Here is a 27,467-nt window from a genome sequence, read left to right as displayed (position 1 = left end):
AGATTTGATTTGTTAATGAGCCATTCACAAGTACAGTGCAGTTTTCAAGGAATAGATCACCACCAAAAATAAAGGCATATTTGAAAGTTATCATAATGTTTGTAAAAAGAAATGCCAAAACCCAACAAAAGGTTAGTTCTTTAAAATCTTCAATGCTAATATCCAGGAATAACCGTGATCAGTTTTATTTTAGCTTGAGAAATATAGCACTGTATTGCTCTAAATCAAAATGTCTGAAAATTTGTGGTCTTATATGTAACTTGTTGGTTTTCTCTTTACAGCTTCAAGAAAACCAAGATGAAATTGAAAATATGATGAACTCCATCTTCAAGGGAATCTTTGTGCATCGCTACAGGTATACTGTCTGACTGTTAATGTTTATCTGAATATTACTATTTTTCACAAATTTAGCAAATAATGTTACTTGAGTTATTTGTAATGACACATGATATTATTGTGCTTTTTAACCTGTTTAGCCTTTGCTGAATATGTTTTTCAGTGTTGTGGAGTGTGTAAAAGATTTGTTTGACCATTCAAATGAATAATGTTAGTAATCAATGAACCAACCCTTTTTTTTGTCTCAGTTTAAGAAATAATGACAGTGGCAGTGATTGTAATCTTATTTCCCAGGGATGCAATAGCAGAAATCAGAGCCATCTGTATTGAGGAGATTGGCGTGTGGATGAAGATGTACAGCGATGCCTTTCTTAATGATAGCTACCTGAAGTATGTTGGCTGGACGCTACACGATAGGGTGAGCACACAGTCAAGCAGCTAGGTGGTTGCTTTGTTGGAAGTTGAAGAGTTTTGCTTCATATTTCTTTAAAACCTGATTTATGTTTTGTTGATTTTTTTTTTTTTTTTTTTTTTTTTTTGGTGGGCCAGTGCTGAGTGGGATTGCAGGATTTGATGATGTTTACACAAACACAGAAATGGTCTCTCACTTTTTCAGCAAGGAGAAGTGCGTCTAAAGTGCCTGAAGGCTCTGCAGAATCTGTACACAAACCGAGAACTGTTTCCCAAGCTGGAGCTTTTCACCAACCGCTTCAAGGTAACACCCACAAGAATAAACTATTAGTCATGATGTTCTCAAGACACTGAATAGTAGGACTGAGTAATCCTTGAATTTTCAGATTCACCTTGTTTATTCTTTTTCTTCCTCTGTTTTACTGCGTCTGCGTCTGAAAGGACCGCATAGTGTCGATGACCCTGGATAAGGAGTATGATGTGGCTGTAGAGGCCATTCGACTGGTCACACTTATCCTGCAGTATGTAACTTGATATTTGGATACACATGAAACTTTACTGTATTACACCGTTTTCTTTCAGGTCCCCTGTGTATATCAGAGCTTATTCACAGAACTGATAAGTCATCAGAAGTACACGTTTCCAGTCAGTCATATAGCCCACATTCCCTCAGGTTTTCAGCTGAACTCACATCTAAATTTGGACTCACTAAAAAGCAACAATTTGGGTCATCATCTTTTTATAATTTTCCTCATTAATTTTTAATGTTGAGCTACTGTGGCTCAGTGTAACTTGATTATTTTACAGGGGCAGTGAAGATGCCTTGTCCAATGAGGACTGTGAGAATGTATACCACCTGGTCTATTCTGCCCACCGACCAGTGGCTGTTGCTGCTGGAGAATTTCTGCACAGGAAGTGAGTCCATCCCGAGGTCTTTCGTAATAAAATCCATCTATAGAAGTCAATTTGAAATAAGGTTGAGAATTACCTTAAGTTGCATCAGTTTTATATTGTCATTTATGATGATGTTAAATATATGGGTTTTCATGTTTTAGGTCTTCTGATAATATTTGCTGTTCAATTGTCCCTTTTCCATCTCTATCAACCTCTGCCTCTGTCAGATTGTTCAGTCGTCATGACCCACAGGCAGAAGAAGCTCTGGCTAAGCGCAGAGGGAGGAGCAGCCCCAATGGAAATCTCATCCGCATGCTGGTGCTCTTCTTTTTGGAGAGCGAGGTAACACTTATGGATTATGGTGTACTGTTGTTGCACATGGTGCAGACAAGCATATGTACATACTGTATATTACATGGTGCACATGACATGATAAATATATTGTTGATTGTCAGATGACATTTTAATTTGCTACCTACTACATAGCAGGGATGATGACATAAAGAAAATGCAAGATTCCGCACTGTGTTTGTTGTAGTTTGAGGGTGATGGTTTTCAGTCAGTGTGTCCAAAACTTACACATGTACTGTGCATGTGCACCTGTGCACGTGTGTGTGTCTTTGTGTGCTAGCTCCATGAGCATGCAGCCTACCTCGTGGACTCACTGTGGGAAAGCTCCCAGGAGCTGCTGAAAGACTGGGAGTGTATGACTGAACTTCTACTGGAGGAGCCTGTGCAGGGAGAGGAGGGTAAGACACGTACACGTACACACTGTTCTTGATGTCTGTTTAAGCCTGTGGTACATCACAGCCAAAAACTAGCTGCAAGAAATGATCCAGTTTAATCTTGCCCTTTTTGTTTTTTAACCTCTGTCTGTGACCTTAATGGAGTTTCTCTTTTCCCTCCATTTGTTTCTCTTTCTTCTGTCTCTTTCTTTCTCATCTTTACTTTGTCTCCTTCTGTTCTCTGTCCTTGCAGTGTTGTCAGACAGACAGGAGAGTGCATTGATCGAGCTGACAGTGTGTACCATCCGACAGGCAGCAGAGGCACACCCACCTGTCGGCAGAGGCACCGGCAAACGGGTGGGTCAAGTTTACATTCATAATACACTGTAACCACTCTTTCAGCATCCATTTTAGGTTGTGTGGTAAGTAGATGATGGTAGGGGACAGCAGAAGCAAAAACACATGGATAACCTTTTTTAATCATAAAGGAGAGGACAACACGACCTTTTCTTGTCTATTTTTACATCCCTACTACACCCAACCTTACGTTTTGTGTGTGTTTGTCCAGGTGCTGACGGCAAAGGAGAGGAAGACCCAGATAGACGATAAGAACAAGCTGACAGAGCACTTTATCATGGCTCTGCCCATGTTGTTGTCCAAGGTAAGACCTTCCCAGGATTCAGCCCGCAGCCTGCACACTACTAATGTAGTGATAAGATGAGTTATTGAATATACAGTATGCCACTCTGGACAAGTGTAGTCCCCAAAGACTTAAAATGTAATTGACCATTTTACTAACTGAGGAAACCAAGCATTAAATTGTGACTGATGGATCTTTCTTTCATTTTTCTTCCTTCATACGTCTATTTGTGACCTTCCCGTGTGTGCTATAAGTGTTTTTTCTTTATCTAATGTCTCTTTCTGTTTCTTTGCCCACAGTACCAGGCTGACTCAGAGAAGGTAGCCAACCTACTGCAGATTCCTCAGTACTTTGACCTGGATGTGTACAGTGCCGGGCGTATGGAGAAGCACCTGGATGCCTTGCTGAAGCAGATCCGTCTTGTGGTGGAGAAACACATCGAGACAGATGTGCTCGAAGCCTGCAGTAAGACCTACAGCATCCTCTGCTCTGAAGAGTACACCATCATGAACCGTGTGGACATCGCCCGCTCTCAGCTCATCGACGAGATGACCGATCGATTTGCACACTCAGTCGAGGAGTTGCTGCAGGAGGTATGATGGGAAGAGCTGTGAATATCCATGCCATACAGCCACATCTCTTTACCAATTTTGACCAAGATAGTTGCATATTTCCTGTTTCATGTTTCCTGTCTGCATCTCTTCTGTGTTTTTCTTATCCTTGTGGAGTCATACATTTGTTAAGATCAAAATCTAAATAAATTAAATAAGTTTTAATCACAGCCTGTGCATCAAAAGTTCACACAACTAACAATGTGAAAAATATGCCAGGCCAGAATAGAGCTATAACAGTGCAAAGGAGGATTCTTTATGGGTGTGGCAAATGTAAAGTGAGAGTGTGTCATTGGTTGGTGTCTATTTTGTGTATTTGGGTGATTAGCAAAAGAAAATGAGTTTAGTTTTTGCCTCCTATATGTATGTTTTATGTTACAGGCTGAGGAAGCTGATGATGATGATATCTACAATGTGTTGTCCACACTCAAAAGACTCACAGCCTTTCACAAGTAAGATTCTCTAGCGCTGTCTATGGATAAAACAAAACATTATTTTCATCACTAATTTTCTTCTGATCGTTGTCTTAATTAATTAATAAACATCAAATCCATACAAAAAACACAATTTCAAGATACTGGAAAAATGACTGGAACCACTAGATGAAAACTTCCACTAAATAAATTTGTGAAATCCAATGTGTTTTCCTCTTGTTTTCTGCCTCAGTGCCCATGATCTGACACGGTGGGATTTGTTTGGGAATTGTTATCGGTTGCTGAAGGCGGGCATCGAGCAGGGCTCCATGCCAGAGCAGATAGCCGTCCAGGCCCTACAGTGCTCCCACTACTCCATCCTATGGCAGCTTGTCAAGATCACAGAGGGGTCTCCGAGCAAGGTGCTGGACTCATCTCACTGACAGAGCAGATTTATATTTGGTCAGAGGCTCAGAGTTGAGGCTGCTGTCTCTGAGCATTAGTGTCCTGGAGGGACAGAAGCTTATCTGCTTTTCTGCAGAATTGGGCAGCTTAGGTATTAAAAGCCATCTTGCTATCGGACAGAAGGCTTACCCCAAGTCTTTCTCATTTAACACTTAAACTCTGTGCAGAGGCTCCACATCCTAAGGCTGTTGTTTTGTGATTGACTGATGCCCAACCAAGGCCATTTAACTGTTTTTTTTGCTGTTTCCTAGTCTAGTATTTTTCAAATTATCTTCTGCATTCTGACCTACAGTAGCTTCAAGATTCCTCTTGTGTACTTGTTATATGTCATGTATTCATTTTTAACTGGAACTGATATTAAAGATTATTTTCATTATTAATAACAATGATTACTTTTGCAAAACTATTAATCATTTATTAGAGGTCCTTTCAGCAAGACTTTTCAGTGGGTTAGATAAGCATACATAGAGTACATAGCAGCTGCAACATAAAGTGTATTCATTCTTAATTGACAGGAGTTTTAGCATGGTCAGTACTGTTGTTAAAAGTGTTAAAAGTTAAATTCCTGTTTAAATGCTCATTATTTGTTACACTTGGCTAATGATGTGTGGTGTGTGTGATGTGTTTTTGCAGGATGACCTTGTGGCTCTCAGGAGAGTGGTGAAGTCTTTCCTGGCTGTTTGCCAGCAGTGCCTATCCAACGTCAACACACCAGTGAAAGAACAGGTACAGTAACACAGGGCTGAGTAGACTAAATACCATTGTCTTCATCTGATGTCAGATATTTTGCCAGAAGGTTTTTTGGTAGTGGCTAACAGAAACTATGTTAAAAACTGGAAACAGTGTACACTCTTCCTTACAGATTTGAATTAGTAATTTCAAGTTTATTTCAGCATATTGGATATCACAGAAAATCCCTCTGCAGTTCTGTTACTGAATAGGCAACAATTTCTGTCCAACCATGTTATTTGTGCCTCTTTTTTGCCCAGTCATTCATGCTTCTCTGCGACCTGCTGATGATCTTCAGTCACCAGCTGATTTCAGGTGGCAGGGAGGGGCTCCAGCCACTGGTCTTTAACCCAGACAGCACCCTGCAGAACGAGCTGCTCAACTTCGTACTGGATCACGTCTTCATTGACCAGGATGATGAGAGCCAGAGTATGGGTGAGAGAGGCAAACTTAAACTTTTTTAGGATTACTAAATGGGTTACAGATTGAGATTTTTGTCAAATTAAGTTATAAATGAGATATTTTGAAAAAAATAACACATTTCTTTTTCATTGACATTTTTCTTCATTTCGTTCTTTGTGGCTGTAGAGGGAGATGAGGAGGATGAGGCCAACAAGATCGAGGCTCTCCACAAGAGGAGAAACCTGCTTGCAGCCTTTTGCAAACTCATAATTTACGACATCGTAGACATGCCCGCTGCTGCTGACATATTTAAACACTACATGAAGGTGTCTGTTCATCTGTATTCAATCTTAAACTTGACTTGATCAGAAACATAGATATTGAAAGAGAAATTAACTGATAAAGCTACAGTGATTAAATGCAATGATAACAAAACAGAAACGGAAGGAAAAGTCTGTGCAAGTGAAACGATGCCGCTAAATTCTAAAAAACAACAAAAAAAAAGTAACTGAATTCGGGATGTCAAATATATTCATATAAATTGTGGTTTTGATTGTAATTGCTTGTTTTTAACTGCTTATTTTTTCCACAGTATTATAATGATTATGGTGACATCATTAAGGAGACTCTCAGTAAAACCAGACAGACGGACAAGATTCTGTGTGCTAAGACACTCATTCTCAGCCTGCAGCAGGTTAGACGGTCATATACACTATGTACACGCTGCATACACAGCTATCAGGCTTGTAATGGTGCATGTTGAATTCATGAATTCCCACAAACACTCATGTTTGCAGCTGTTCAATGAGCTGCTGCAGGATCAGGGTCCCAACCTGGACCGAACATCGTCTCACGTAAGTGGCATCAAGGAACTGGCCCGCCGCTTCGCTCTCACCTTCGGCCTGGATCAGATCAAGACCAGAGAGGCTGTGGCTACGCTGCACAAGTAAGACTATGACTGCTGTGGTGTGGTATGTTAGTCTGTCAGCTGTAATCAGACAGGGAGCAGGTGAAAAGCCATAGCTGAGTTTTCAAAGCTGCATTTCAGGCCCAAAATGAGCAGAGAAAAGTTAAAACTTGATTAAATCTTAAATAGAAGTAAACATTTTACAATTTATTTTCTTTAAATTGTAGATTTCATTGATAGTGAACAAAGATGAACATCTGTCTAGAAATCTGCTTCGTATTACACCCTCTGTTGCATATACATTACAATATGGTGAAACACATTTCAATTCATCATCCAATAGATTGAAGCCAGAAAAGATCAAGAGTTAGTTTTTGTGTTATCCTGTTTTTTTCAAGCCTTCTTGTTTCTTCTTATTCAGTCTCTGTGGTGTTCTCTCTCTCTTGTGTTTAGAGATGGAATAGAGTTTGCATTTAAGTACCAGAATCCTCGAGGACCCGAGTTTCCTCCCATAAACCTTGCCTTCCTGGAGGTTTTGAGTGAATTCTCCTCCAAACTAATCCGCCAGGACAAAAAGACAGTGTAAATATTCCCTTTGTTTCTTTTTTTTTTTTATTTTTTACTAATGTAATGCAGAACTCAATTTCAGACTTATCTGCCAACTTTCATAATGTAATGTGAAAATACACGAATTGTGTTAAAATGCGATATGTGTCTTCAGCCATTCGTACCTGGAGAAGTTCATGTCCGAGTCGATGTCAGAGCGTCGGGAAGATGTGTGGCTGCCACTGATCTCCTACAGGAACAGCCTGTTGACAGGAGGAGACGAGGACCACATGTCCGTCACGTCGGGCTCCAGCAGCAAGACTGGCTCAGTCCGCAGCAAGAAGGGACGGCCGCCGCTACACAAGAAACGTATTGAAGGTGAGGAGACGGGCTCATAACCAGAGAATAACACTGATTGCTTGTTTATTTGTGTTGTCTGGTCTGCACTAGAACCATTACAGAAAAATATTAATGGTTATCTAACATTGTGCTTCTGAACTCTCTGTATGCTTTCAGAGGAGAGTAGTGTGGAGGGCTCGTGGATGATGCGTAATGACACCCTTCAGACACCGGGGCCACTGCAAACTCCTCAGCTTACCTCAACAGTCCTCAGAGAGAACAGACCAGCAGAGCATATGCCAGACCCGGACTCAGAACCGGGATCAGAGAACGACTATGTACACAAGTAAGTGCACACCTCTTCCATGAGTTTATGCATATATTGTGAGATGACTTGAATAAATCTACTGTAGAAAGTTAACATTATTGTAAGAGCAAGTACAGAAAATAGATAAAAAAGCAGCGTGTTTTGCTTTCAGTCCTCAGATGCAGATGTCGTGGCTCAGCCAACAGAAGATGGAGGAGGTGAGCAGGAAGGACCGAACGGGCATGAACTACATCAAGTCACGCAGCAGTCAGGGAGTCCGGCAGACTGTGTAAGTTTGTGTGTTCAGCTTTAAGGATTCATGTAAAAGTCGGTGATCCTGGTAATTCAGCACAGTTAGTAAATTATAACTAAACTACAATTACAGTTTTAATACGTGCAGGTTTAATAAGAAAACAGATCTTAAATGACATGTAGCCTATCCATTTGTCAAACTTTGTTTTTCCCTCACTCACTTTATGGCATTCCCCACCAGGCGTGGGTTGATGGAGGACGATGCAGAGCCCATCTTCGAAGATGTAATGATGTCATCACGGGGCCAGCTAGAGGACATGAACGAGGAGTTCGAAGACACCATGGTGATTGACCTGGTTAGTAACGTCCACAATTCCCATTCTTTTTGCTATACTTGAATTTCCACAGGAACATTAAAGACCCTGCTAATTTTACTATTTTATTTATTTATTTTTTGTTACACCTAGTATTTGTTGTTCAGTTTTTAACTTTTGGGCTTGTTTGCTTCTCAGCCACCATCAAGGAACAGACGTGAAAGAGCAGAATTAAGACCGGACTTCTTTGACTCTGCAGCTATGATTGAGGATGAGTCGGTAAGTAAAACAAATGAATTTTTAGTTTCAGCCCCACAGGTCAGTAACCTTTAAAACCATTATGTGTACAACTTGAACACTGGCAAACAAGATTTTCTGACTTAGACTCGTCTCCATTGTTCCAGGGATTCAGTATGCCCATGTTCTGATCTGGAAAAAGGTAAAGATCCTGAGATCAGGATCCAAATCAGTTAACAGAAGTGGGGGGGGGGGTTTAGGATATCTAACCCAGATCACCTGCCAATCAAATTCTTAAGAAGAAGAAGAAAAAAAATGTTGAAGTACTCTTGGATTCAGCATTGGTCGGATCTCACCTGGAAGCGTGAAGAAATGTCCCGCTCCGTTCTTTCAGACGAGCCAGAGAATCCAGAACCTAGTCCGGAATTATTTGAGAGCTTCATCCAGCTCCTGTTCTTCCTCTTGCTCTTCAGCCTGTTGGTTCAGCTGCAGTTTTTATGGTTCCCTGTTATACAGATGTACAGTTATTTGGTTCCGCTTACATTCAGCAGCACAGAGCAGGGTAACAGTCTGTACAGCCCCCCCCCCTTTCGGTGTCGCACTTCGATCCGTCTAGTTAAATCAAACATAGAGAGGATCTCAATACTAAATGTTCTATATCTTATCTCTTATTACCACCCACCGACCCCTCCCTTTTCTCTGTTCGCCCTTTGCGTCCTTGTATATGGTGATGCTGGTGTGTGATGTGTGTTTAAAGTGTCGGTGGTGATGATGGTTAAACAGTTGCACATGCACACAGAGGTCAACAGCTGTAGTGACCAGGAGGATGTAACACTTGTGTGATGTCGAAGCAAAGCAAAATTTGTTGTTTGACAGTGAAGCCGCACCTGTGACTGACCTCAGACTGAAGCCCCACCCTCCCAAAACGTTCTGTACACAAACACACCTGAATAACAGCTTTTTGAAATAAAAAAAAAAGTTTTAAAAAACACAATAAACATATTTTGAATTATGTAGCTTTAGTACTAAAGTTTTAAATCGAGTGTGTTTTTTTGTTTTTGTCCGATGTTTGTACAGCTTTTTCTTGAATATGTATCTTGTTCGTTGCCAAATTGTGGCCTACATACTTAACAGTATATTCCAGCCCTTCCCCCTAACCTGTAACTAATATCTAATGGCTACCAAGCTCAGATTGTTGCTGTGGGATACTAGCCTTTAAGCGCTGTATGGTCTGATTGTAGTAAATTCACCATTCAGTTTTACAGCAGATTATCTGTTTGGTTTATTCCTCTTACAGGTCAGATCAAGCTAAGTCAGTTTTTATTCCTGCAGTGTTCAGTAATCCATATCGAGATGTGTTGTTAACATTGTTCATATCCAGTGCAGTAATGGATCTTCATGTCTGACAGATTTGTTTGAATGTGTTTTGAATGTGTCCAGCCATATCTTTATTCGCCCTCAGTTGGTTAATCAATCATTTACAACTATTCCTCATTGGCTGGCTTGGCAGTGGTCCTGTAAATATCAGACAATTGGATCTTTTCTGCAGTGCAGTTGACATCAGTTGCCCTGAAATGCTCTTAAAGCCTGTTTTTTTTTTTCTGTGAACCTAAATTCTTTTTAATAAAATAAAATCTGTAATCAATTTATGGACTAATGTTGGCGCACACTTTTGTTGTATAACCTCAGCCCAGATGAAAACAGCTGTTTCTTCGCCTGATTTTGACTATAACCACTGCAATATGTCATTTTTACACCTTTTGTTGTGCAGGTCACAATCAAATGATGGTAGTAGCTAGTACATACTCTGCAGAAACTATATTATATTGATAGAAGTTAAAGAAACACATGCAGCACATTGTATTAATTCCATGATTTATTTCACAGATGGCAGATCTGAGCCTGCCAGAGAGAAAAGGCACAGTTCCAGGTTGTGAGAATGACTTTTTCTTGAACTTAGAGAACAAACGAGTGTGTCTGAAAGAGCAAACTACTGCACGTACCAATGTATATAACTTACTACAGTACATCAACAGGTTTTAAAACACTGTACATGACAATAGAATATAGCATGTTTTTATTCTCTTAAAACTAACACACGCTGGCTTGTGTTTTCAGATTATTGGTGTGTAATCTGCCCTTTCAGATACAACCCTCTTCTCAGAATATCAGATCATACCACCAGTGACCAATATGGCCACTACTGATATGGCGATTTTTTTTTTTTTAAAAAAAATGTGTGTGAGCACTGGATTATTCTATACAGTTACTGTGAAATGTATTATGGCACACACATACTTCGTCTACAGAGCCCTGATATTTGCCCCAAATCCTAAAACAAATTCCCACGGCTCAAAAGTGATGATATTACAGTTTACAGTTCAAAAAGTAAGCAGTGAGCTATGGAGAAAGTTCTGGGTACTCGTAACAAAATCAGGGAGTGTATGTGTGTGCTGCTTTTAGTGGAGTGGTACAGGACAGTTTTACAATTACAAATCATGTGATACTATAGGCTTTGCAAGCCAAAGTCATCATTGCTGGGTACCACTTCAGTTCACTTGAATGTAGGCTCAATACAAGGGAAGTCCCACAGCGAGTGCCTTTAGATAGTGTTAGTATGGGAACCGTTTGGGTGTGTTTCACAGAGGAATGTTGGCATGCTTCTTCCAGGGGTTGACCTGCTTCTTGCTGGCCAGCACTTCCAGATCTGTGCAGATTTTCTTGCGAGTTGCTGATGGCTCAATGATGTCATCCACAAAACCTAAAACAAAGATTTGGCCAGTCAGACAGAGAGAAGCGCAAATGTATTTGTTTTCTTAACAGAAGAAATGTGTTTTACCTCTAACAGCAGCTGGGAAAGGGTTGGCAAACTTTTCCACGTACTCTGCCTCTGCCTCTGCTTGGTTCTCTTTCCCTCTGAAAATAATCTGAACAGCACCCTGAGCAAAAACAGAAAACAGATCACACACTGTCAAATCCCTGAAAGAGGAGGAGAGAAAGAAATATAAACAGTAAGAATTAAGAGCGTTTATACCTTGGCACCCATGACAGCAACCTCAGCTGTTGGCCAGGCATAATTCACATCTCCTCTCAGGTGTTTAGAGCTCATCACATCATAGGCTCCTCCATAAGCCTGGGACACACACACACACACACAGTCTCAGATCTGTGTAAGTTATGTTTATTCTGGCTACTTCCTGATCTAAAACACTACACCCATTTATTTTTACACTTAGCTTTTTGTTCCCAAGCCCCAGGGATTTACTGAACATCTGCAGAACACCCAAATATTTTCAATTTGCCAAAGCCAAGGAGTAAAATAACCCTTACAACAAAACACTGCACTATTCATGCTGACTGCAGGCAGCATTTTTTTTTTTTTTTAGAAACTATGTCAAGCAGAAATTTAAGCATAAAGATATTACAATACTTCCTTTAAGGGCAAATTTAGCACTTCCTGCAGCTGCTTCATGGTAAAAGTATTGACTGAAGATACCTAAACGGCTTTGACTGTAGAGAATCTGTTCATTTATGGTTACTGAGATTGGCTTAGCTTCTAATGGCAAATTTCATTCAGTTGATCTCAATCTACATATAAAAAATTTTAATCACATTTTAATTGTTTGATTTATTTAACTGTAGTGTTCACACACCTTCCTTGTGATGATGGTTATTTTTGGGACGGTGGCCTCTGCAAAAGCAAACAGCAGTTTCGCTCCGTGTCTGATGATGCCTCCATACTCCTGAGTGGTACCTGTTAATTAGTAGTCCAGCATTTATGAAGGGTGAGAGTGTTGCTCAATCAGATGTGACAGCATGTGCATTTCAATAGCTGGATCTAAATGCCACTGTGAGATTTTGACAGATACCTGGCAGGAAGCCTGGCACATCCACAAAAGTGATGATGGGAATGTTAAAAGCGTCACAGAAACGTACGAAACGGGCTGCTTTCACTGAGGAGTTGATGTCCAAACAACCTGAAAAACAAAAATGAAGCAATATTTAAACACACCAGAGTTTATTATTAACCAGCTAACCATCAGCCTCTTCCCAACTTATTTTTAACAGCTCAGAGTCATTAATATAATTTATGACTTCTGTCTGGCCCTGTTTCTTTTGCACCTTCAGTTGTCTTTACTCACCAGAAGCGACTTTGGGCTGGTTGCCCACGATGCCCACGGTGCGTCCATTCATGCGGGCAAATCCCACCACAATGTTCTTGGCGTAGTTGGGCATGATCTCAAAGAAGTCCCTTTCATCCACTATCTGAACAGATGCAAGATGAAACAGACGAAAACATGAGATGTAGTTGCAGACAGACTATTAGAATGTGAAAGCATAGCTGTGTTTGTGCACATACTGCTTGAATGATGTCTAACATGTCATAGGCTTTGGTTGACTCAAATGGGACGATGGTGTCCAATGAAGGTACCAGACGATCGCTGGGAAAAAAGAACAAATAGTCAGACATGAAAAATTGGTGAGAGGTTGACCTGTAACATGGAGACATACGTGACCGGTTACCTGGGGTCATGGCACTCTCTGACTGGGGCGGGATCCTGATTGCTGAGCGGAAGGAAGTTGAAGAACTCCCGCAGGTTGAGGAGGGCCTCAATGTCATTCTCAAATGCATGGTGAGCGACACCTGAGGATAAAAATATGAGACAGTTTTAATACCCAGTGGAAAGTACTTTTTAATTTAAAAAAAAATTAGCTGTTGCAAGACTTGCATGTTGATATGACCAGGTATCCTGAAACAGCTTTCATAAAATCTAATATTTTAAGAACATGTCCACTTGGATGTAACTGAGAGCCAAAGGCAAGGTGCTCATTAAGAGAGACAGTGGTTTTGTGTTTACATAAGAGACTAAATTTGAATATGAGATGTTTCATGAAAACCAATAAAGAAACAAAAATCAGGAGAGATAAAAGCTGTTACATGCAAACTAACCTGATACACTAGTGTGTGTTTTGGCTCCACCAAGCTCCTCTTGAGTCACATCCTCGTTAGTAACAGACTTCACAACATCCGGTCCTGTGATGAACAGGTATGATGTGTCCTAAACACATGCACACACCAGATACTGGTTCATTTGAAATACATTTCAGTTGTCTTCTGAAATGAAATGTAATGTTCTTCATGAGATAAATAAGGCAGAACTGTTGGGGCATATCATCTGTATTTGTGTAGTTCCGTACCTTAACCATAAAGGTGAAATCGGTCAGGGCGGGGGAGTATACAGCTCCTCCTGCACAGGGACCCATGATGAGGGAGATCTGCGGGATGACTCCTGAAGCCATCACATTCCTCTGCAAAATAAAAATGTTTTTACTTTGTCATTGATTGCATAATAAAAACCAGAAGCTCCAACCATGTGCATTTCACAGTGTTAAAACTGGAGTAGGTTAAAGCCAACAAAAATCTGCAGTCTATATTTCCAACCATTAAATCACTATTCAACTCTGGAAGTGTGTTAAATATGAGTCTGACAAGCTAAGGCTTCACACCAGGAATATATCTGCATATCCAGCCAGAGACTCCACTCCTTCCTGGATTCGAGCGCCACCAGAGTCGTTCAGTCCGATGACCGGGGCTCCAACTGTCATTGCCTGGTCCATGATCTGAGCACAGAACATTTAGGGCTGATTGAAAAGTCTGAGATCAAAACCAAATGTTGCTGATCAAAATACAAATATGCATATATAGGCACAGGCATATGCATGCCCTCAGCAGTATCTAAGTAATGTTTAAAATGACAAGGTAGTGATAATGTGCATGGTGCGTTCACTAACCTACCTTACAGATCTTCTGTGCATGGGCTCCAGACAAACTGCCACCAAACACTGTGAAGTCCTGAGAGCAACACGGAGAAATATTTTACACATAAAATGTTGCTGTGCATTTTAAAAAGATACAGTACAGTGTAATTATGGAATATGCATGCGTTGTACCTGACTAAATACATAGACCAGTCGGCCATTGATTCTGCCTCTGCCTGTCACAACACTGTCACCTGGGAACTAAGCCAGAGAGAAAAGGGTATGTAGACCTTCAAACTTGGAACACCAGATGAAGAAACTACTCGTATTTTTAAGTGGACAAAATAAGACCTGTCTTCATACCTTGTTTTTGTCCTGCTCCATGCCGAAGTCCGAGCAGCGATGCTCCACAAACATGTCTGACTCCACAAAGCTCTCAGGGTCCAGCAGCAGCTCCACTCGCTCCCTGGCTGTCAGCTTACCCTGCAACATGACATCATACGGTATTACACCTTTAACAGATACAGATTTATCAATATCCCCTACTCCTTTACTACACCACCTTCACCCAGAAAGGTAACCTCTGATCATCCCTTAATATCACATTACCTTTAGCAAAGAAAGCAGCTCTTAGATTTCTCTATAGGATCTTGTAGATGTGAAAATTAACATGTCTAATTTATGTCCATCACCTTTTTCAATGTCAGTTTTATTTGGGTTCTAAGAGAACGTAGTTTGAATATAACAGAGGGTTAGTACATTGCTCAAGGGCACTGAGAGATGGAAGATGAAAAGCACCTCAGTGCCACTCCCAGCACTTTCAGAAAGCTGTACTAAGTTTTTGAAGGTCTCTTCAATGTGCTTAAGGACACATACACCATCAGGGATCACAGACTTAGAGCCTTTGAGCAAGGTATTCACCCCTAATCCAGCTGTCAGGTAATTAAAAAAACCGGACGCAAACACCACACATGTGCTGAAGTAAATACATGTTAACATAATAATAAACAAAGCCCATGTTTGTTGGCTTTACCCTCTTATGTTGTGCATCTATTCTGTGTTGACCTCCCCCGATTAGCGCCTCCTTCCGTTTCTTGTCAATCCTTTCCTTAACCGACAGGTGGCTGACCGAGTACCAGCGCCGGTCCCGTTGCAGGCTAGTCTGCGGTACCGTAGCAGCGACTGCGCCATGTTTCACTTGCGCCAAAGTCCTGAAAGAAATCCGCAAACCATTGACCAGCCCGCAGCTGCTACGGGCCACACTGAAGGCCGCCATCATTGCTGTGCGTGTTCCCGGATGACAACTGCCGGAAAAGAATGACAGAGATTTTGAACCAATAGTGAATAGGAAGGCGAGAAGTCGCAGCCAATCACAAAGAAGGAATTCGTAGTTACTGCTGATGGGCGGGACCTGGAGGAGAGCATGTTTTCTTCTATCTCACTGTGAAAATTAACATGGGCTTGACCCTGCTGGAACCCTGAACACTGGTCTACACAGAAATGTAGGATTTTTACTGAAGGAGCTTTTTATGTTAAGTCCCAAACATTGTATACTTATGTCAGGCTCTGAGTGTCAGAAACAACACGTCCTGTTTTGGTGTCCTGTGGAAAATAAGGCCAGACTAGTCAAACCATCTAATATCAGCCATTTTCCTGGGAATAATTACACTGCTTCATTTGAATGCTATTGAAATAAACACCTCGTATTGTTTATAAAGTGAATATGACCCATTTATAATATATAACAATAGGCCTGAATCACTGTGAAGAGAAGAAAACAGTTTAGTCCAAAGGAAGAATAGGTTTGATTCCTACAGTCACCCAGACGAGCCCAAAGTGCTAATTTTGATCAAACATCAACGTGATTACAATAATCCCAAAAAGAAGCAGCAAGTCCACAGCTATTACTCAAAACCAATATCAAAATATTAGATTTTTGACTAATCATTTCACTTTTACCTGTATATACTGGTCTGTAATTTAACACATTTAACATCATATTTTATAAGCTTATTCGTGGCGTTTATGTCAGTAAATCGATATCATATATCTACATATACATCAGTGCAAATAAATAAATTGAAGGCATCACAAGGAAACGCTGTGTACAGAATGTAACCAGGGTAACTACGGGAAGTCTCGCGTGATTATCGTGCTTGTTGAGAGAGCTTGATGCGAGGAAAAGTGCAAAATCGAATGATTGATGCATTTATAAAACGGCTAGTTAGCTATGTTTCGGTCGCCGCTCGCCACGTATTACAGTGAAACGCACCCAATTCGCAGGATTTCTATTCACATCTTGCATTTCGCTTCTACGCGCGCGGTCTAAAGCGGCCCTAGTGTTAGTGATACGCTTGGATTTGTGCTAGCTAATTTGGCTAGCCTAGCGATAGCTGGTTAGCTTTGTTTACATCGAGTGCGCGCCTGGGATCTGTCGGCTAATTGCTAACCAAACCAAACTGGGCTTAGCAGCAGCTAATCGATCGAACAGGCATCTACCAGAAGACGGTGTGAGCAGTAAATGGTATCCATGGCTAACATCGACCATCTCTCGTGTAACGTTTAGACGTTTAACTGGTGTCGTAACCTAACGCTAGCTGTATAATGCTAACCTTTTGATCATGGGTCGTGTGATCACTGGACTCCCGTCTAGCTGTTGAGTGGCGTTGGAGATGATGTGAATAATTATAGTATAAGGTCTGATTTATCAGAATTAGGCGAAACTTTAACTGTGATCTCAAAGATTTGGTTGGTGAATAATAACGACAACGAACCGGTGATGCTAACTTTAGCTAGCCACCTGCCAAGCTAACGTTATGCGCGCTTAGTGATAACCGCTTCACCATGTTCGTTGTCTCTTATTGTGTCTATTATTAATTCATATGTTTTCATCGATACACTGGAGCGACTGATTGTTGCTCCGCTGGGGCAGTTTGTATTTCCTCCATCCAACCCGAGGCTTGGCTATCTTAAGCTCCAGAGCAGTGAGTGCCTGTGCATTTTTCCGGGCCGTCTTTCCCTGAGGCTTCGGAGCACACCGCTATGAACCCCGTTAATGCAACCGCTCTGTACGTGTCCGCCAGCCGGGCCGTGCTGCAGTGTGACCCGCGGCAGCCTCACACCTTCACAGAGATGTACAACCTACTGCACTTCTTCCGCCAGTCTCTCGCATGCCATGTCTGCGGTAAGCATCCTGAGAACATTCATGTGTAGTAGCAAAGCGCAGCTCTCCCTGTTGTGTTTTGTGTCCAAACTACCATCGCTTTCGTACCACAATTTGAATGAATGTTTTATAACCTTACGATTCATATTGACTGAAGTGCCGGTGGGCGTGCGTGTGCTCGCAGCAGTTGACACGATTTGTCGTGCTCATCACCGTGGTCTCCTTAGCAACCGAGCCCGAGCCCCAGTCATCTGTGCTCTTGTCAAGACAGATGACTCCTCTGTTGTTGTGCCTGCTGCAGAGCCATGTGTATCCTATTCATGCTTTATTTACTCACTTGGGGTAGCTTTTGGGGTGTTAGCAATAGCACAGCTTGTATGTAGATGGGCAATATTGACATATGACAGTATCTCCGACCTGACCCATTATGTAATGGTCATTTTGCTGTAGTTATTTGTCTTCATGCAATTGTTAACCACAGCTACAGGACTGGTGATATAAGCAGAAAAATCAACAATGTTAACATGCTGGTTAGACTAGTTGGAACATACTGAGATTATTAATATAAGCAGCTAAATAGAAATTCAGAAATAAACATTTAATATATAAATATGTTCCAGTACGAGTCAGAGATCATCACCATTTATTAAAATAATTTGGCATTGATTTTGAAAATTGATTGCTGCCTTTTTCTGTTTTATGTAATTGTAAACATGTTGGATTTTTGAATTTTTGTTTGGGGAATAAATGCAACATTTGAAGACTGCAGAGCTTTTGTAGGCATATTTCATTGGTTTCAGATGCTTTATGCAGGAAATAATTGCTCTATTGAATATTAGTATCTCTTTCTCTAGAAGCACAATGGGGAAAGCAAAGCTTGTTTAACTGGCTGAATGTGCCATAGTTGTTGTAAGTGCAAAGTGGATACAGCACATTAAGTTTTCTGTTGTTTTTTTTCTCTCAGGTAACCTGCTCCAGGATCCCATTTCCCCAACACATTCAGAGTGTCAGCATTATGTCTGCTTAGGCTGTAAAGGCCAGAAGATGCAGATTAGGCCGTCGTGCAGTCGATGTAAGGATTATTCATGCTTCCAGGAGAACAAACAGCTCTCTCTGCTGGTTCAGTGTTACAGGAAGCTCTGTCTCTATGTAACTCATTCACCATTGCTGCAGTCAATCAGCAACCATGTAGGAGGGTCTCCAGAGGTTCTGGCATTGCTCGAGGAGGTCCTAATGTCACATAAAGATGAGATGGAGACTGAGGACCCAAGCCTGGCACAGGAAGATGTAAATCCCTCTGCCCCTGAGTCCCTGACCCCCACAGAGGCACCACCTGCTCCAGCAGAGCTCTCAGCTGTACCACAGAGCTCCTCCTCTGACCCTCCCTGTTCCAATGGACCACAGGAATGCAATGGAGAAGTTCTAGAAGACCTGGATCCTTCTTCTCCGGAGTTGGAAGTATGTGAGCTAGAAGAGGAGCAGCCACAGGCAGGCCTGTCTGTGTCCAGTACTGGTTGTGGTGGTCTGGAACTGAGCCTGACCACTGGTTCGTTAGCCCCAACTCCAGGCACTGTCTGCTCACTCAGGGATGGGGAGTCTAGCAGCAGACAGCTGGAGGAGGGGGAGGTGTTGCTCCTGAGTGTGGAGGAGGTGTTACAGACTTTGGACCCACTGCGGCCCGGTCGAGATTCTCCTCACACACAGCCAGACAGGACACACTCACACATAGGCACAGACAGAGCACATGCTCAAATGTACATACAGCTGGATGCAGCTCATAACTACACACAGATTCAAACAGACAGGACTAACACAGTGGCAAGCCACGGTTCTCACATGCACACACCCTCCTTCGACCCTCCTCCAACCTCCAAGACCCCACCAGTTCGCCTTAACCGCAAACGATCTCATTCAGAGAGTGACAGGGAAAAGGTGAAACCCCTCCCTATCGCTTCCATACTGCAGGGCTCACCTTCTCATTTACACACTCCAAACCCCTCTCATACACCGCACACACAACCCCCCACACCCTCCTTAACTGTACCAACACACGCATATTCATCCCTTCCCAATGGTGCACCTCCCAAGCCCAGCCGCCCCACACCTAACCACAATAAAAGTGCCAGGAAGCATGTTGATCCAGGCCCTAAGAAGCAGCATACCAAGGCCCGCAGTGGAGGAGGGTCCAAGACCAAGGACAGAGGCAAAGACCAGCGGTTAATGTCAGGCTGCCTGGTGCCTGCAGCACCTGTCAGGCCTCCATATAAAAAGCCAGTGGAGAAGAAGGGCTGTAAGTGTGGCAGGGCCACGCAGAATCCCTCTGTGCTTACCTGCAGGGGGCAACGCTGTCCTTGTTACTCAAACCGCAAGGTGAGACAGTAATCACTGAATTTTTGGTGTCAGTTTCTTTATTGATTTTACTCACTGCAGTTGTGGTTTATTAACCCAACACTTTATAAGCATAACGTTTTTATTGTAACAATTTATTGTAGTGTAACTTCTCTTAATGTAATACTATTTTTGAAAATATGGATGACAGAGTATTTCTTAAGAAGGCAATTCATGGATATTCAATGTCCTTCTGCCATATTTACAAATTCAGAAGCAGGTGATTTAAACTACATTGTTAAAAACAAGAACATATAGAACATGGAGTAAAATTTCCTACCTACTTTCTTTCATTTTTTGCAGGCCTGCCTGGATTGTATCTGTCGAGGTTGCCAGAACTCGTACATGGCCAATGGTGAGAAAAAGCTCGAAGCCTTTGCCGTGCCAGAGAAAGCCTTGGAGCAGACACGGCTCACACTCGGCATCAACCTCACCAGCATCACGGCCGCCGCAGCGCTCCGCAATCCGGCAACCACCAGCATCCGTGCTAACACTCTCCTCAATGTTGCCACAGCAACAGGGACCCCTGTACCCACAGCCTATCTGTCCCCCAGCCCCCCACAAGAGCCCAACTACGAGGACAGCCTTGAGCTACTGATTGGATGAGAGGCTGGGACTCCAAAAACAGACAGCTCGGTGCTGATTGAATGTGACAGCTGATCAATGTGTCTGTCAGACAACCTGTACCTCCTCCCTCCAGAGAGGAGGCGATCTACGGCAGCTATGGGTCTGTCATGTCCTGTAACCTGCTTGGAAAATGCTGAGTAGTAAGACTAGCATGGGTGTGCCAAAGCCTCCTGTATTGTGCCTGTGTGCCCGTGTGTATTGTTGCCTGTCTGTAGTTAAACACTTATACTCGGTTCCACAGCTGTTCTGTACTTCAGAGGTGCTTTTTGTTCATAGACCACAGACATACTGTATGAGGCAATAGGAACCCACACCAAGTTTTGTGTTTTGTTAGTGTGTGCACACAATTATAGATTTAAGTATATTTGTGTATGCGTGATTTTTTGGTGCATAATGACAACAAAAACTGCATCAGCATATTTAACTCATTGGTCACAGCATTTTTCATGTTTTAGTATTGCTCCTTGTATGTTTAAGAAAAGCATAATTGGTATCAGGACGGCCCTCACTAATCCTTAACTCTGTATGTGTTCACACCTTAATTGTGAATGACTCTTGTAACTAATCAATGGAGAACTTCTGTCTCACACAAGACTGTATGCCTTTTCTATGATTAACTCACTTCAACCCAAGTACTGTCACCTGTTAATGAATTTGTCTTAATGAACTTGACTGATGCAGGCATTGTATAGGCAGCGATATAATGTCAAAGCACTTGGCTGGCTCCACGGTTTTTCTGTATGTGTGTAAGAATGTGTGTGTGTCTGTGTGTGTGCCTACTGAGATTTATTGTAATGTCAGTAGGGAGGTGGATGATGGGTTGTAAGCACTTAGTCTGATTGGCCAAATTACAACTAAAACCATGTCTTGGTTTATCATAGCAATAGGAGAACCACCAGGAGCCCTCCAGTTCTCATGCGCACACGCAGTTGTTTACAGTATTGCCATTTATAAACTATAGCTGTCTTCTGTAACATTACACCCTTTCGTTTTGATTATGATGGGATTATACATTACCGTGTGTATGTTTAGATAAACTAAAGCCATAGGTCGTCATTAACAAGACAAAATACCCACTGCGTGTGCATTTTTTTCCCACAGTTGTAATGTCCTGACTGATTAGAGACCAACTCAGAGAATATTTTTGATACCAAGTGTTTGAGATTTGGTACCACTGTCTTTTTTTGTGTGTTTAGGTCAAAGCACCTTGAAGCCCTCCTATAACCTAGAGGCTGTGTATTGTCTGTGTCTGTGTTTACTGTCTCAGCTGTACCTACAACATGTTTGTCAGTCCAGTCATGGTGACCAAAAAGAGACTGAAAAGGAGAGAGGACTCAGGCAGACCAAACAAACACCTTGGTTGTCCACTCATAGACCAGGAAGTAGCAAACGGATTACAGAATGATCAGCAGTTACGGTCTATCTTCCTGCGTGTGTGCGTGTATGTTTCAAAATGTATTTCTTTTGGGCATTACTTGAACCCTGATTAGTTTTTGGTATTGTTTTTTTTAAATGTAAAAACTCTTGTTTGAGGAGTGACTCTTATTGCTGAAACATTCACTGCCATACTATGGAAACATGTAATACAACATGAATTAAATGATAGTTTTTTACTTTTTCAGTTTTGTGTCGTTTTGTGTAGAAGAAATATTGGACTCAAGTGTGCTTTAAAATTTGGGTTGCAGAGGGGTGTAGACAGCAGCTCAGCACGAGATCCTCTGTGTGAGAAGCTTGTGTGAGATTTGTGGTTAAGGAAGAATCTGGAAAATGATGTTTGTCAAGGAAATTGAGTTATTGTTTAACCTGATAAATGTCAGTGTTTTGTGTTGTAAATCCACTCGTTTCACATTAAATGAAGGGTAAAAGCAAGAAACATCTGAAAACGGTGGTCCAATGGATATTAGTCATTTTGCCTCACCTCCATTCCTATGATTGTACTGGGTTCTGGTCAGAATCTTCAAACTATCTGAAAAGATAAAGATTACAAAATAAAATCATTCCAGAAATGTTGGGTAGGATAAGGCTCAGGATTTACACCAAGGCAAGTCAAATAGTTGACATGTTACCATCTAACATGAACCAGTAACATCTTAAAAAGTTGTTCATTGTGTGGGATTGCTTTATTATGGAATTTTACATTTACTGTATTCTGTTCAGCAACCATTTGATACATTTATTCAGCACCAAAAAATCACTAGGATTGGTATCCATTGGATATAGAAGTATAAATATATCAAAAAACACTGTTAATACTCTTGTCTATTCATTCAAGATCAGTGCTTCTCTGATGCAGGACATTCTGATCAATGTCACAAAGAAGAAATTCAATCATAAGTACTGCAAACAAAAATAAGTTTCATTCATAATACTGAGGCGTTTATTTCTGATACTCATTTTCAAATGTCATGTGTCTAACACCACTGTCATTTCCTGAGGATGACAACTTGGCTCTTGACTGTTTGACCTGCAGGCAAAACAACTCACTCTGCTCTCAATAGAAGGCATTCATACATGAGAGAGCTATATTTAATCTGCATGAATTGTACTGCTCCAAATGCCATGTGTTCTGAATGCACCATAATCCCTGTTTTCACTGTCAATCAGTACATTCTGTTCACCCGCTTTAAAAACAGAATTCATATCCTGTGTCATGTTTAACTATGGTGTCTGCTGGAGTAAATACACACACAGCCCTGCTTCCTCCTTGCCACTCTGGCAGACTGTTTGGTCATATCGTTACAGCTCCATGGCCCTGCAGAAGTCCTTTGCACTCCTCCAATCCTGTGTCCTCAGACAGCTGCTCATATTTTCCAGCAAACCCCTCACATTTGGGTTAACTTCTGTCAATGTCTAAATCAAGTCATCCAGGTCATTTAATTCCATGGCGCTGTCTCTTTAGCCCACTAGGAAGGCCCCAAAGTAACTTGCCCTCCCATCCATCTCCATAGAGCTGGCATTGCTAACGGTGATGAAGAGGCGATCAGCAGGCTGTAGAAAGGCAGTACCGGCCTGGTGCAGGGAGAACAGACCAGGCTCCTGACCCTGAGGCCAGCAGACACTCCGGGATGATTTCATCAGCAGAATGGGCACCATGTAGGAATTCATCTGTGTGGCCACACCACAAATACACGATCACTTCTCACAAACAATGCGTTACATTATACAACATATTAAAAGCATTGATTTCTGAGAATTATATGTCCGCTAACATCTAAAATTTGTAGATTTCTTTTGGTGCGTTTAAGGGGACAATTGAATGGGTTTTACCTTGGCCAGTCTGACACTGTCTTCATATTTTCTGGTTTCTATTTGGGAGGGATAGTTTGTCTTGTGCTGCCTTAACCAATCAATGTTAACCAATGTTTTAATGTTTTCCACATCACTTCAATTGCCTTGCATCATTTCTGCTGTATGTTAATGGGAAGCAGTTGAATTGTTTTATATTCAGTGCAGACACAGTATATTATAAATATTCTATACAGGTCATAATGTAGATCTATCTCAAAAAGGTTCGGTGTAATTTTGTTTAAAAGGCTGGAAAAACTAACCTTCTTGTAGATATACTGGACAAGCTGTGCTCCTTCTTCCTCCTTTGTTTCCCCCATTTCTCCCTTTGCATCCCCTTCTGTCTCTCCTGCAGAGGGGAGTCTAAAGTATGTCTGGGCATAGATGTAGTAGAGACCCGCTCTGGGCACAAGGAGCTCTCCTCCTCTTAGCTCCATGTTCTGCAGGAAGGACAGACCTTTCTGGCCCTCCCATCCTCTGATTCTCTCCCCCAGGTACCCCCTGCTGCTCTGTGAGCCTGCACACGCAAACAAACACACACATATATACAGGGGTTATGGAACTTAACCAGGCTGCACAATCATTTAAAATTGCAGGGTGGAGTGTTATTCAGTTTAAACAGTCACTGCTATTCAAATAAAAATCAAATGTTTTTGTGAAAAATTCCTGCAGATGTGCCCAGAGACAGGCAGCTGATGATAATACTGAGCTCTGTGTGACAACAGCCACATTTTTAAAAGCACTAAAAGTCATTTTAGATTTATGGTATTAAATATACATTCTCTGTCTTTTTTTTTACCTTTGGTGCCCCTCAGTGGTAATGTGACTAAAGACACCGTGTCAGGCAACAATTTATCAGCTCTATGCATAACTGGCAAAATCAAAACAAAACTGCTTTGATTGTCTGGGAAACTTTTAAACTTTTAGTTTCAGAAAAAATACAGTATGAGCAAAACTAGAATGACTCAACATTGATTTTAGGTTATAAAATGATTCTACTTAACTAGAATTACTTGATAAAACAACAGTAGTTAAAAATGTAAAGGTCCTGGTAGACAGGTAGGAAGGAAGACAGAAAAGCCTTGAAGCACATTCTTCACTTCTGAAGTAATACAGGGCTTATTTCGCCTACACTATTTTAGTCATCCTCACCCTCTGCCGCTGGAGTCTCTGTAGACGAGACAATACCCGTCACATGGGCAGCAACTTTAGGAAGTGGGGCCCCTCGGAACCCGGGGTTCAGGTTAGGCAGCCCTCCGGTCAGCTTATCTGCGAAAACACAGGCAGATAAGAAAACTCACAATTGCACAACATTTTTGGTGGAAAAAGTCATAGTTCAGCCTATTAGTAGCAATTGACAGTGAGTGATGGCATTGTTCTTACTTCTCATAGTAGTGGATATCTCCTTCTGGAATCTGTCGGCCATCGTCTGTGAGAAAAACACCCAGAGAGACAGACAGAAAAAGAGACGAGTTCAAGTGTTTTATCCTACATAGTTATGACTTTCACATATGTTGAAATCTAAATTATCAACATGCATTAATTCACCAGGGACCTTCTCAACACATAAATCTTCCAGTCTTCACTCTGGGACAAAAAGTCTGTAGGTCTGTAATAGCAGAATTCCCCTTTGGCCGAGTCAGTGGGATTTAGAAGTGACCTGGAGTTGCCTAATTTTCCCATTTCCAATCAATGGTATAACAAATTTTGCAACACTGTGGACTGAACATGCAGTGTGTGGACAGCTCTGGGCGCTGGTGTCTTAGTATGATTTAATAAAAAAAAATTCAGAATAAAAATGAGACGAAACCTTCTCTATGTGGAAGTGGAGCTGTTGCGTGACTTGCCAGCAGGGGTCACTCTTTTTGTCTTCAGCTGCTGAATCTTCGAACTCTGAGCGCAGATTTGCATTTATCAGACAGGACACACTGCTCCTAGAGAAACTCTCCTGCATCTGTAGATAGTAAAAGTGTAAACAGTACTATGGCTGAAACAATTATTTACAATATTGACTGATCATTACATTATTTTCCCAACATTTGTTCTTTTAATAAACGAAAAATATTCTCTAATTTTGTGCTTTGTAGTGTGTTAGCTTCTTTTTGAATATAGGCCAATAGCAGAGGTGGATGAAAAGTAAGGCATTGATACCCAATTAACTCTGAAAGTGGTCACAGGTATGTTTGAGGTGAGGTGGGCGTTTCACCAGGACTCTTAGAGAGCCAATCAGAGCCCAGGACTAGATTGATGAAGCGGTTTTAGCAGCTGTCACTGCTTGAGGTCTGTCCTCTGTAGAGATCTGCAATATGTTACTTGAGGGTGTTACAACTGCTTAGCTCCAAATATTCTAATTTCCTCCCATTGTTGTGTGTTATCTACTCGGCCTACTTTCTCCTCGCTCATTGTCCACCCCTTGGAGAAGACATTCCAGCATGATTAGGTAGGACTTTTGCTTTTAATATATCAAAAATGTATCTGAATTTTATCCCTTTGACTAAGAAAATTCCTTCAAACAGGATACGTGAGTAAAGTTTTTTTTAAACCCGTTTTTGTTATTCCATTTTATCCAACTTTATACTTGACAACATTTGGGAGGCAAATGTAGGTTTCACACCACATTCATCAGAAAGTAGCTAAAGCTTTACCAGCAGCCACATCCAAGTGATGCTTGTACCTGGATGTGTTACAACCCCCAAAACAAAAAATATCCTCAAATGAGCTGTTCGACATAACGTGTACTTTGTATTTTATTGCTTAAAATACATTTTGATTCAAGTACTTCCATTACTTGCATGAAAGCATGACATTTAGTTTCAGTGGTACTGCTACTTTTAATACAAGGTCTGTTTACTTCTTTCCCCATTGTTCCTGCAGCACTTCAGAAAGTAGGTTTCAAGAGAAGATGTGGAAACTATTTGGAATATATATAATCTGACAGCCTGTGATGTTCTTCTTTTCTAATAGCTACATATTGTTTCTGGTACTAAACAGTAATTTCATGATATTTCTAATGACTTACTGTATAATATCCCTATAAAATGAATAGTAAATCAGTCTGACAATGCTGAAAGCTGCAGTCAGTTTGATGCGCTCGCTGCCTGCAGGATTCAGGAGAAGACAGGCGCATATCTTACCGTATACAAGACTTTGTTGAAGTACATAAAGCTGACAGCTACCGCAATGGTCTGCAGGAGGATCGCTGCGAGTATGATGAGCCCGAGACACTGGAGAGAAATAGAAATGGCCATAGCACAGCGTCAGAAAAGCTCCCGAGCCACGTCCTGAAGAGCGAGAAAACACTTCCAGCAGCCAGGACAAGTCGGATCAAGCTCTGCTGCATTTCTGCTGTGGAAGGAGCGAGGGAGGGAAGCGGGGCAGCAGTTTGTAGGTGGAGCACAGGGGAGGCATGGAGGAATACAGCAGACTCAAGATGTCACTGTTAAGAGATAGAAATGAGCACGGAGCTTTAATGCTGCACATGCAACTTCAGGACGCCTTCAAGTGCTGTCAGAAATCTGCAAACTTTGATGTGAGTTCCTGATTTACTACAGATGTGTAGCTTAAAATACTTTGTGTAAAATCACATGGTGGTCATGTGGAATAGATGCAATTGTCTTTCACTGTTTGAAACACTTGTATGTAGTTTTGGGCCACTGAAAACTCTTTACCAGTCAATAGTTTTTATGACTTCCACTGGTTGAATGAGCCATTTACCA

The 27,467-nt window shown here is 41.5% G+C and overlaps 4 protein-coding genes across 4 annotated transcripts in view; 2 read left to right on the top strand and 2 right to left on the bottom strand.

Annotated features, from left to right (window-relative positions):
- stag1a (STAG1 cohesin complex component a) overlaps positions 1-9,540 on the top strand; it is a 33,537-nt gene extending 23,997 nt beyond the window's left edge. Inside the window, exons 9-32 of the mRNA XM_026305590.1 lie at positions 282-355; positions 631-754; positions 953-1,051; positions 1,189-1,268; positions 1,555-1,662; positions 1,869-1,983; positions 2,273-2,390; positions 2,620-2,723; positions 2,935-3,027; positions 3,306-3,599; positions 3,999-4,069; positions 4,284-4,452; positions 5,129-5,221; positions 5,485-5,659; positions 5,813-5,952; positions 6,219-6,320; positions 6,424-6,572; positions 6,987-7,115; positions 7,255-7,457; positions 7,596-7,764; positions 7,898-8,014; positions 8,219-8,333; positions 8,490-8,570; positions 8,696-9,540. Of these exons, the coding sequence (XP_026161375.1) occupies positions 282-355; positions 631-754; positions 953-1,051; positions 1,189-1,268; positions 1,555-1,662; positions 1,869-1,983; positions 2,273-2,390; positions 2,620-2,723; positions 2,935-3,027; positions 3,306-3,599; positions 3,999-4,069; positions 4,284-4,452; positions 5,129-5,221; positions 5,485-5,659; positions 5,813-5,952; positions 6,219-6,320; positions 6,424-6,572; positions 6,987-7,115; positions 7,255-7,457; positions 7,596-7,764; positions 7,898-8,014; positions 8,219-8,333; positions 8,490-8,570; positions 8,696-8,719 (2,946 nt within the window). The 3' untranslated portion in view covers positions 8,720-9,540. The remainder of the gene's footprint in view (positions 1-281; positions 356-630; positions 755-952; positions 1,052-1,188; positions 1,269-1,554; positions 1,663-1,868; positions 1,984-2,272; positions 2,391-2,619; positions 2,724-2,934; positions 3,028-3,305; positions 3,600-3,998; positions 4,070-4,283; positions 4,453-5,128; positions 5,222-5,484; positions 5,660-5,812; positions 5,953-6,218; positions 6,321-6,423; positions 6,573-6,986; positions 7,116-7,254; positions 7,458-7,595; positions 7,765-7,897; positions 8,015-8,218; positions 8,334-8,489; positions 8,571-8,695) is intronic.
- An 849-nt stretch (positions 9,541-10,389) lies between these two features.
- Positions 10,390-15,587, bottom strand: pccb (propionyl-CoA carboxylase subunit beta). The gene is made up of 15 exons (XM_026310224.2): positions 15,322-15,587; positions 14,652-14,771; positions 14,481-14,549; positions 14,326-14,382; positions 14,037-14,150; positions 13,728-13,838; positions 13,480-13,588; positions 13,053-13,173; positions 12,889-12,970; positions 12,671-12,794; positions 12,398-12,505; positions 12,182-12,282; positions 11,563-11,661; positions 11,368-11,467; positions 10,390-11,289 (listed from the first exon to the last, which is right to left on the bottom strand). The coding sequence occupies exons 1-15, from the start codon at positions 15,565-15,567 to the stop codon at positions 11,168-11,170; spliced, it is 1,683 nt and encodes a 560-aa protein (XP_026166009.1). The 5' UTR covers positions 15,568-15,587; the 3' UTR covers positions 10,390-11,167.
- Positions 15,588-16,454: 867 nt separating this feature from the next.
- On the top strand, positions 16,455-22,087 carry msl2a (MSL complex subunit 2a). The gene is made up of 3 exons (XM_026307665.1): positions 16,455-17,472; positions 18,416-19,821; positions 20,143-22,087. Exons 1-3 carry the CDS (start codon positions 17,331-17,333, stop codon positions 20,443-20,445), a joined length of 1,851 nt encoding a protein of 616 aa, XP_026163450.1. The 5' UTR covers positions 16,455-17,330; the 3' UTR covers positions 20,446-22,087.
- Positions 22,088-22,567: 480 nt separating this feature from the next.
- Positions 22,568-27,353, bottom strand: LOC113127609 (tumor necrosis factor ligand superfamily member 10-like). Its single transcript, XM_026302313.2, has 6 exons — positions 26,886-27,353; positions 25,562-25,705; positions 25,135-25,180; positions 24,904-25,020; positions 24,015-24,268; positions 22,568-23,571 (listed from the first exon to the last, which is right to left on the bottom strand). Exons 1-6 carry the CDS (start codon positions 26,997-26,999, stop codon positions 23,362-23,364), a joined length of 885 nt encoding a protein of 294 aa, XP_026158098.1. The 5' UTR covers positions 27,000-27,353; the 3' UTR covers positions 22,568-23,361.
- Positions 27,354-27,467: the final 114 nt, after the last annotated feature.

The sequence above is a fragment of the Mastacembelus armatus genome, chromosome 22 (assembly GCF_900324485.2).
Source record: "Mastacembelus armatus chromosome 22, fMasArm1.2, whole genome shotgun sequence".
In the NCBI taxonomy this organism is placed as follows: domain Eukaryota; kingdom Metazoa; phylum Chordata; class Actinopteri; order Synbranchiformes; family Mastacembelidae; genus Mastacembelus; species Mastacembelus armatus.
This window is presented reverse-complemented; position numbering and strand designations above follow the sequence as displayed.